The following is a 10,308-nucleotide window of genomic DNA, read 5'->3' on the forward strand; positions in this document are numbered from 1 at the left end:
TAAGGTGCTACTGGAAGGATTTTTTTATTTTATTTTGTTTCAATAAAAATGAATAGTAATAATGAAACACCTTTTGCAACTACCTTGTGGCAAACCATCACCAAACCCATTGCCAGGATTAGTTAACAGTTAAGCCAAGGGTTATGTGCTTTGCTTAGCTGAAATAAGAAATAATACCATTGCCCTATGTGTGTGGCGCTGTGGGTTAAACCACAGAGCCTGGGGCTTGCTGATCAGAAGGTCGGCGGTTCGAATCCCCGCGACGGGGTGAGCTCCCGTTGCTTGGTCCCTGCTCCGGCCCACCTAGCGGTTCGAAAGCACGTCAAAAGTGCAAGTAGATAAATAGGTACCGCTCTGGAGGGAAGGTGAACGGCGTTTCCATGCGCTGCTCTGGTTCACAGAAGCGGCTTAGTCATGCTGGCCACATGACCCGGAAGCTGTACGCCGGCTCCCTCGGCCAGTAAAGCGAGATGAGCGCCGCAACCCCAGAGTCGGACACAACTGGACCTAATGGTCAGGGGTCCCTTTACCTTTTTATGTGTCAATAATGATCCAAGACTGGGTCTGGCAACCATCCAGTATTTCACTGACCTGCTCAATGGCAAAATGCAAACTCAGCCATCCCACAGATACTTGCCACAATGGACTTTATCATCAGCACAATTGAAAATATTCAGTTTTGTTATATCTGACATTCCTTAGGTGACTATATTTTTAGAGCTTACGAGGCAATATCCTACAACCAGATGGTTGGTGTTCTTGCTGTGAACAGCTTTGTAACTACTATAAATACTTGGACAAATTCCACCTGACTAGGGAGACAGAGTAAATTTGGCCTGGATACCTCAGGCGCACTGGTTATAAAATCAGCAGGTCTGTGGTTAAAATGCACACGGTCAACGGCACCCAAAGACTTATGGCAAGAAAAATCCACCTGACAATAAAATGTTGGGTTGCCACTCCAACTAAATTTGGACACGCCTGGAATACTGTGTCGAGTTCTGGGCACCACAATTTAAGAAGGATATTGACAAGGTGGAAAGTGTGCAGAGAGGGAGACCAAGATGATCAAGGGTCTGGAAACCGAGCCTGATGAGGAACGGTTGAAGGAGTTGACTATGTTTAGCCTGGATAAGAGGAAACTGAGAGGAGATATGAGAGCCATCTTCAAATATCTTAAGGGATGTCACATGGAAGAAGAAGAAGAAGAAGAAGAAGAAGAAGAAGAAGAAGAAGAAGAAGAAGAAGAGGAGTTTGGATTTGATATCCCGCTTTATCACTACCCGAAGGAGTCTCAAAGCGGCTCACATTCTCCTTTCCCTTCCTCCCCCCACAACAAACACTCTGTGAGGTGAGTGGGGCTGAGAGACTTCAGAGAAGTGTGACTAGCCCAAGGTCACCCAGCAGCTGCATGTGGAGGAGTGGAGACGCGAACCCGGTTCACCAGATTATGAGTCTACCGCTCTTAACCACTACACCACACTGGAAGAGGGAACAAGCTTGTTTTCTCCTGCTCCGGAGGGTAGGACTCGAACCAATGGCTTCAAATTACAAGGAAGGAGATTCCGACTCAACGCCACGAAGAACGTTCTGACAGTAACAGCAGTTCAATAGTGGAACGGAGTTCCTCAGGAGGTTGTGAGTTTCCCCCGACATTTCAGCTTACAAGGGCTGAATACGGGCTGTGTCTGTGACGTTCTGGACGTATTGCAACCCTATTTTTAAGCAGAGGTTGGATGGCCATCTGCCATGGATGCTTTAGCTGTGATTCCTCCATTCCAAGGAGGCTGGACTAGATGGCTTTGGGGGTCCCTTCCAACTCTACGATTCTATGATATATATTATTATTTTTTTGCAAAAGACAGGCCTGCTCTGGTGAAAATGAGTAGCGAGGAGGAACAGCAGGATTCAAACAGTGCAATAATTTATTCTGAACATATTACAAGCAGGTGGGAAATTGAAGGCAGGATCTGAAAGGCCTGTCCAGCATTTAGAAGAAGAAACTGCTTTGCAGGCAAGCGGCCGGATCCTGCCTTGCGTCGGTCCTAAAGTGGGAAAGTCTTTGTCAGGCTCTGTTAAAACACCAGCAGCAACGATGGCGTCTTCTCCCTTGGGCGGCAATGTCCCCATCTTCTCACCCAACTCATCCACGATACCGCCAACCTCCCACGTGGCCAATCACAGTGAAACTTCCAGGCCTGAACTTCTTCTTGGCTTTCTTTATGAAATCACGAACCGCACCCCTCCTGGCACGAATCCGCTACAGGGAGAAGAGAAGCAGATTTAATAAAGTGGTACCTTTACTTAACTTCACTTTAGTATTTTATTTTACTTTAGTAAAGTGAAATATCAGCAACCTCAGATATGCTGATGACACAACCTTGATGGCAGAAAGTGAGGAGGAATCAAAGAACCTTTTAATGAGGGTGAAAGAGGAGAGCGCAAAATATGGTGTGAAGCTCAACATCAAAAAAACTAAGAGCGTGGCCACTGGTCCCATCACCTCCTGGCAAATAGAAGGGGAAGAAATGGAGGCAGTGAGAGATTTTACTTTCTTGGGTTCCATGATCATTGCAGATGGTGACAGCAGTCACGAAATTAGAAGACGTCTGCTTCATGGGAGGAAAGCAATGACAAACCTAGACAGCATCTTAAAAAGCAGAGACATCACCTTGCCGACAAAGGTCCGTATAGTTAAAGCTATGGTTTTCCCAATAGTAATGTATGGAAGTGAGAGCTGGACCATCAAGAGGGCTGATTGCCGAAGAATGGATGCTTTTGAATCATGGTGCTGGAGGAGACTCTTGAGAGTCCCATGGACTGCAAGAAGATCAAACTTATCCATTCTGAAGGAAATCAGCCCTGAGTGCTCACTGGAAGGACAGATCCTGAAGCTTAGGCTCCAAGACTTTGGCCACCTCATGAGAAGAGAAGACTCCTAGAAAAGACCCTGATGTTGGGGAAGATGGAGGGCACAAGGAGAAGGGGACGACAGAGGATGAGATGGTTGGACAGTGTTCTCGAAGCGACTGGCATGAGTTTGGCCAAACTGCGGGAGGCAGTGGAAGACAGGAGTGCCTGGCGTGCTCTGGTCCATGGGGTGGCGAAGAGTCAGACACGACTAAACGACTAAACAACAACAAGGTTTTTCATCCATGCGCTCGCTAAATTTCCGGTTTTGCACCTATGGGCACTTAGGAGAGAAAATCAACCGGAAGAAGAAAAGTGTTCTATTCCCAGAGTGATGTCTCCCCTTCCCCAGCTTCACTCCTGAGGTAAACTTGCCTTCTTCTGACCCACGGGGTCACAACTGAGATCGACAGGAGCCTGCTGCTGGTTGGAGAATGTCCCGGAACACTCCTTCACCACCTGCGAAAATTCAATTAATTCAAATATTATTATTATTAATAATAATAATAATAATAATAGGACCACAAAATGGCTGTTTAGCTTGCTTTGAGTCCCCATCCGCCTGTCCCTTGTAAGCCTAACTGCAGCTGAGAACTAAGGACAATCCGGAAAGGAAATCTTTGGCAACTGCATTGCAGGGGGTTGGACCTGGGGCATTGCAATGGAGGTGCGGGGATGCGGTTCACCCCAGATGTTTTGCCTGGGGGTGTGTGACAAAATCCCGCCCCCGGGTGGATCAGCGTGGTTGCGCTCGCACCCCTGGTGGGCAGATTTCCCGATTGGCGTAATCGTCATCGTGAAAATCCACCAGCGCAAATACGCCCGGCGTGCGGCCTGCCACCCCTCTGTAGAAGCAATGTGAGCCTTTGAACGAAAGAATATAATGGATGCTATCCGGCAGGCCAGGCTGTAATACTTTGTATTTGAGTTCTATGGTGCTGAAGTAGTAAACCAACAACAACGTAGACAGTGATCCCGGATAATCTGACTGTTTCGCAGGAATCTTCTTCAACACAACTACGAAAGAATTATTAAAACGATGACCTTGTGTTGGCTGATATTCCTATATCCTAACCTGGTGCCCTCCAGCTGTTTGGCACCACAATCTCCATCAGCCTCGGCCAACGTGGTTGCGGGATTCTGGGGTCGATGCAAGTTGTGGTCCAATTGGGGAAGGCTCAGCTATAGGGGAAATACGTGGGGCCGCTTACCCCGTCTTCCTTGAAGTCGCAGTCGGCCGCAGTCAGCAGCTGGGCAGCTGAGCACGTCGTCTCTTTGACGGTGAATTCCAGATCCTGAGGCTCTTCGCTCCGGGGGTCCTAAGAAGAAGCCGGACATTCCCAGGGAGATAACTGTGAATTCTGGGAACAGTTCCATCTTTCCAGTCCCTGGCGGGGATTAATTTCTTAACATCGCAGCTGGCTGCTCTGCCCAATGGCTCTTTGAAGCTCTTTTTAATTTGGGAGCTGAGCTGGGGCCAAGCAGAACAGCTCCGCTTCAGAACCACTGTGGCTTCCGATCAAACTGTATTATTATTTTATTATTTTTATTATTATTAATTGTTTGCATCGAAGCAGCTCAGTGCAAAGGACATGCCCATTTTGACTCACAACAGCCCAGCCCAGAAATAATTTAAACTGCTGGTGTGTTTTTAGTTTATGGCTGGTTTTTCAAAAAGAAAAAGAAAATAAATCGTTGTTTTAAACGTTTTGAGGAATTCATCTTGCTGTTTTATTCTTTCCATAAACAGCACTGAGGTTTTTCCACATATAAATTTTACGAAATGAAATAGAACAACTTTAGGTTGTATGCTATACAGAATTAGTGTAATTTGATGCCAGAGACTTACCTACCAGGGTGTATGTGTGTCGCTAGTTGGTTTTTTGGGGTCTTTGACCCAGGTGAAATAAAGCCTAAAAGGTAAAGGTAAAGGGGCCCCTGACCATTAGGTCCAGTCGTGTCCGACTCTGGGGTTGCGGCGCTCATCTCGCTCTATAGGCCGAGGGAGCTGGCATTTGTCCGCAGACAGCTTCTGAGTCATGTGGCCAGCATGACTAAGCCGCTTCTGGCGAACCAGAGCAGCGCACGGAAACGCCGTCTACCTTCCCGCCAGAGTGGTACCTATTTATCTACTTGCACTCTGACGTGCTTTCGAACTGCTAAGTTGGCAGGAGCTGGGACCGAGCAACGGGAGCTCACCCCGTGGCAGGGATTCGAACCGCCGACCTTCTGATCGGCAAGCCCTAGACTCTGTGGTTTAACCCACAGCGCCACCTGAGTCCCTGAAATAAAGCCTAGTTTGATGCTATTAAAACCATACACAGACACGCAGACATATACATGAGCACTGATGAGCATCGCATCAATCCAGTGTAGAATATAATATAACAGAGTATAGTTAACGGGCCCATTTTACAGAAGAAAACCGAGGCAGGGCGGCACTGGTTGGTGCCAAGTCATGTAAGGTCCCAAGTCAAGCTCTGTTCGGCTGGCAACACTCTGCACAACACACCGAATCCGGCCGCTCACTTACCCAGTCCGGCTGTGGCTTAGCTTCCAGGAGCCGGAAGGCAAAATCCACCTCTGCCTTTTGGCTGTAGAGCTCAGCGGTTAAGGAAACGGCTTCCTCGTAGCTCAGCGCCACTCGCTGAGGGGCCAGAGCAACAGCGGCTGCAGAAAAGCCAAGGATGACCAAGACTCTCCAAAGGCAGCTCGTCATCTTGGCTTCAAGAAGAGGCTGCAGCCGGATCTCAGCTCACTTATTTGGTCCCCAAAGGAGGTCCTTTTTAAATGCTACTTAAATGCTGAGATTCCCTGGGCGGGGAGAGGGTTTCATAACTCCCGGGGAAAGCCCTCGAGGGGACTTTCCCAACTGATACCCGCCCCTGGTCCTATGTCACAAGACATGCGTGTCAGTCAAGGGGTCACCGAGCCAGCAGAGCATCTTTGGAAGGAATTTCCCAATTTTCTCTTTCCTCTGCTCAAAAGGAAATTGCAATAGTCCAGATTTGGGGGAAGAAGGAGGGATTTCTGCAACTTCAAAGGGGAAGCAAGGCGTTCCTTCCTGTCTAATGATCTCCACTGTTTCTTTTAGCTCTGCAGAACACAGCTGTGGGCCTTATTTATTTTTAAAAGAAATTTTTATTAAGAAAGTTTCATATCCATACAATTTATCAGCAATGCAATCAATTACATTTCCCCCCCCTTTCCCCCATCCCCCCCTCCTGGACTTCCCTCAGCTCACTTAATTGTTTTGTTACTGGAAGAAGCAAAGATCACCAGTGTGGAAGGAATGTTTCTTCAACATCAACTTCGTTGGACTGGTCATGTTGTGTGGAGGCCTGATTATCAAACTGTGGGAGGCAGTGGAAGACAGGAGTGCCTGGCGTGCTGTGGTCCATGGGGTCACTGTAAAAGAAAAATCCCAGGTGTGGAACTGCCCAGCCACCTGGCCCTTAGGGATAAGCCCACTGGTTTCTGCGGAGTTAAATAAAAGAAGTCCAGCCACTGCAGCAAGGACAAGACAGGGTTTATTGCGCAATAGGTTACAGTCAAACTGCACACCCAGAGCAGCATTACAAGAACTTTTAAAAACTCCTATCATATCCCAGAATACAGTTTGGAAACATCATTACTACATCATCACTACATCACTAAAGGGAAGGGTTATACATGATTGACATATAGGAAAGACAAGATTAGCATATGGGGGAAACAGAGCAATATCAGGGAGATAGCCCTGGGCCAATGTGAATTGGTGTTAAGTATTGGCAAGGATACCTTGAGCACTTATCTGGGAGAGAACAATGGGATTCCAGCTGAGGGATATTAGCCTGAAGCACCCAGAGATTACCTGCTGAGGCATTTCCCTGTGTGTGGTCTCTCGCCTACTGGATCATGGCAGAGAGATGGGTCCCCTTAAGGGCATCACTCCATACCCCAAATGAGTTTACTCGGGAAGAGACTTTGCTTAGGTGACCCCCCCCATAATTTCCGTAACATCACGAAGAGTCGGACACAACTAAACAACAACAACAAAAATCAATGACTTTATTTATTTATTGTTAAATTTCTTGCTCAGGGCAACTCAAAGCAACTAGTAACCAGTTCTTGGCCTCAGTCTGGCCAGAACTTTGGAAGTGCAAAGTTCCAAAAAAAAACCACAACCAAAAACCACCACTTTATATAAGTGGGGTATTCTAGGGAGATGTCACGTTTTTGTGAATGACCATTGTTAATTATGTAATTATCACCGTTTGTGATGATGATGATGATGTAACTTTGGGTGACTATCAACGAGTTGCCCAGTCTTAGGTTGGTCACAAGTCACTTGCTAGAACAGTTTCCTATAAACATTGCCATCGGTTTGACACTTGCCTATGAACATTAGTTTTTATGTATATTCCCTGGATGTTAATGTTATTACTATTCATTTTTTGGGTGGGGGGGGAATTATCCAAGCTTCAGATATATTCTTGAGGTTGCAAAACTGTTACGTTGGTCACATCTTTTAAATCGCAATGAAAAGAAAACATCTAAACTACCTTCAGCATACGTTTAGATTATTTTTGCAAGGAAGATCAAACTAGGTAACAGACCAATAGCTGAATGTTAATTGGAGCCCAACTAATAGTAGTTTGTTTTTTTTATAAAAAAAGCAAAATATTGTGTAAAGAAGCATGCATTACATTCGTCACTGTGAAATCACCCATCTGTCAGTTTGGGTTGCTCTCAAAACTGGAAGAGAAAAGAGGAACTGAAATTAATGGATGCGCGATGACTTGGTGACCTCTGTTCTTTTCTCCACATTTCCACATCTATTTGCACTTTTTAAAAAAGTTCACCCCTTGTGACGAGTGTGGTAGATCTGGAACTATATCTGATAATTGGATAGCGTTAATGTTCTTTACTTGGACTTTGTCATTTCAACCCAAGTGCAACGATTTCACAGTTTTCATTTTATAACCACAACCCTGAGATTAAGAGTCTCACGCTCTACAGACTGAGCTTACTCCAGCTCCTATTCAGAGTCATTTTTCAACAATGCAGAGACAGGAAAAGGTAGGATCACAGAACCATAGAGTTGGAAGGGACCTCTAGGGTCATCTAGCCCAACCCCCTGCAATGCAGGAATCTCAGCTCAAGCATCCCTGACGGATGGCCATCGAACCTCTGCTTAGAAACCTCCAAGGAAGGAGAGTCCACAACCTCCCGAGGGAGATCTTTCCACTGGCAAACAGCTCTCACTTTAAAAAAGTTTTCCCCGTATGTTTAGATCATAGAATCATAGAATTGTAGAGTTGGAAGGGACCACGAGGGTCATCTAGTCCAACCCCCTGCAATGCAGGAATCTCTCGCCCAACGTGGGGCTCGAACCCACGGCTCTGAGATTAATACTCTACCGACTGAGCTAGATGGAATTTCCTTTCTTGTAACTGGGAGCCATTGCACTCTGAGAGCATACTGGCAAGGATGATGATGATGATGATGATGATGATTTATTTTTTATTTATAACCCACCCATCTGGTTGTGTTTCCCCAGCCACTCTGGGCGGTTCCCAACAGAATATTAAAAACACGATAAAACATCAAACATGAAAAACTTCCCTAAACTGGGCTGCCTTCAGACGTCTTCTAAAAGTCAGAGAGTTGTTTATTTCCTTGACATCTGATGGGAGGGTGTTTCACAGGGAGGGGGCCACCACCGAGAAGGCCCTCTGCCTGGTGCCCTGTAACCTCACTTCTCGCAGTGAGGGAACTACCAGAAGGCCCTCGGAGCTGGACCTCAGTGTCTGGGCTGGACGATGGGGGTCGAGACGCTGCCTTTCCTAGTTAACCCCAGGGAACAAACTTTCAGTATAAGTAGAGCACCAGTCCTGAAAAAAGCATGACACGTTTCGAGGGATTATATAAGCAACCTTTGGACAAACGGGCAGGGCCTGGAAACTGGCCTCCCCGCCCTGTTGGCTCTGATTGTGATGCTCGGAGAATCTCTGGACTGTAGACCTTCCACCTCTGGAGAGAGGAGCCTCCAGCCGCTACCTGCTGGAGCGATGGATCTGCTGGGGGGCACGACAATCTTCTTGGTCATATGCCTGCTATTCCTCTTGTATGGGGGACAAGACCTAAGGCGAAAAACATGCCCCCCGGGCCAACACCCCTTCCATTCGTCGGGAACCTCCTGCAGCTAAAGGTTCAAAACCTGGTTGGAAACTTCCGAGAGGTAAGGATTGGGGCTTCAGATTGTGGGATATGTCAGTCAAATCCAACATTCTAAAGAGAGTTCCAGGTAGGTAGCCGTGTTGGTCTGCCATAGTCAAAACAAAATAATAAATAAATAAAAAATTCCTTCCAGTAGCCCTTAGAGACCAACTGAGTTTGTTCTTGGTATGAGCTTTCGTGTGCATGCACACGAACGCTCATACCAAGAACAAACTTTGTTGGTCTCTAAGGTGCTACTGGAAGGAATTTTTTTTATTCTAAGAGAGGACTAACTGCCTCTATGTGACAGTCATTTTGGTCCGTTGGTCGGTTAGGCTGCTGCTGATAGAAGTGTTAAGTAGTAAATGCTCTGATGGAGTCTTTTTAGGACTCACTAATATCTAGTATTAGGGCAGATCCTGAAGTTGAGGCTCCAGTACTTTGGCCACCTCATGAGAAGAGAAGACTCCCTGGAAGAAAAGACCCTGATGTTGGGAAAGATGGAGGGCACAAGGAGAAGGGGATGACAGAGGATGAAATGGTTGGACAGTGTTCTCGAAGCGACTGGCATGAGTTTGGCCAAACTGCGAGAGGCAGTGAAGGATAGGCGTGCCTGGCGTGCTCTGGTCCATGGGGTCACGAAGAGTTGGACACGAACTGAACGAGCTGAACAACAACAAATATATAATTAATATAATATAATATAATATAATATAATATAATATAATATAATAATAAGGGACGCGGGTGGTGCTGTGGGTTAAACCACAGAGTCTAGGGCTTGCTGTTCAGAAGGTCAGCGGTTCGAATCCCTTCCACGGGTTGAGCTCCCGTTGCCTGGTCCCTGCTCCTGCCAACCTAGCAGTTCGAAAGCACGTCAAAGGACAAGTAGATAAATAGGTACCACTCCGGCGGGAAGGTAAACGGCGTTTCCGTGTGCTGCTCTGGTTCTCCAGAAGCGGCTTAGTCATGCTGGCCACATGATCCGGAAGCTGTACACCGGCTCCCTCAGCCATAAAGCGCGATGAGCGACCGCAACCCCAGAGTCGGACACGACTGGAACCTAATGGTCAGGGGTCCCTTACCTGTTAATATCTAATACAGTGGTACCTCGGGTTACGTACTCAATTCGTTTCCGGGTTTGCTGTACGGTAACCCGAGAAAACGTGGTTTGCGCATACGTGGATTGCACATGCG

General features: G+C 46.8%; 2 protein-coding genes across 2 annotated transcripts in view; one reads left to right on the forward strand and one right to left on the reverse strand.

Moving 5' to 3' along the window:
* Positions 1 to 1,907: 1,907 nt before the first annotated feature.
* LOC117056157 (cathelicidin-related peptide Oh-Cath-like) lies at positions 1,908 to 5,679 on the reverse strand. The gene is made up of 4 exons (XM_033166329.1): positions 5,444 to 5,679; positions 4,122 to 4,229; positions 3,286 to 3,369; positions 1,908 to 2,260 (listed from the first exon to the last, which is right to left on the reverse strand). The coding sequence occupies exons 1-4, from the start codon at positions 5,627 to 5,629 to the stop codon at positions 2,144 to 2,146; spliced, it is 495 nt and encodes a 164-aa protein (XP_033022220.1). The 5' UTR covers positions 5,630 to 5,679; the 3' UTR covers positions 1,908 to 2,143.
* A 3,231-nt stretch (positions 5,680 to 8,910) lies between these two features.
* The window catches only part of LOC117056152 (cytochrome P450 2C25-like), a 14,852-nt gene continuing 13,454 nt past the window's right edge, over positions 8,911 to 10,308 (forward strand). Inside the window, 2 exon segments of the mRNA XM_033166321.1 lie at positions 8,911 to 9,039; positions 9,042 to 9,133. Coding sequence (XP_033022212.1) covers positions 8,964 to 9,039; positions 9,042 to 9,133 — 168 coding nt within the window. The 5' untranslated portion in view covers positions 8,911 to 8,963.

Source organism: Lacerta agilis, chromosome 12 (assembly GCF_009819535.1).
Source record: "Lacerta agilis isolate rLacAgi1 chromosome 12, rLacAgi1.pri, whole genome shotgun sequence".
NCBI classification, from domain to species: Eukaryota; Metazoa; Chordata; class Lepidosauria; order Squamata; family Lacertidae; genus Lacerta; species Lacerta agilis.

Coding starts and splice junctions, on each gene's coding strand:
- LOC117056157 (XM_033166329.1), bottom strand. CDS start 5,629: ATGACGAGCTGCCTTTGGAGAGTCTTGGTCATCCTTGGCTTTTCTGCA. Junction 3,370..4,121: donor GCGACTTCAAGGAAGACGGG/GTAAGCGGCCCC, acceptor GAATTTTCGCAG/GTGGTGAAGGAGTGTTCCGG. Junction 2,261..3,285: donor ACCCCGTGGGTCAGAAGAAG/GCAAGTTTACCT, acceptor TTCTCCCTGTAG/CGGATTCGTGCCAGGAGGGG.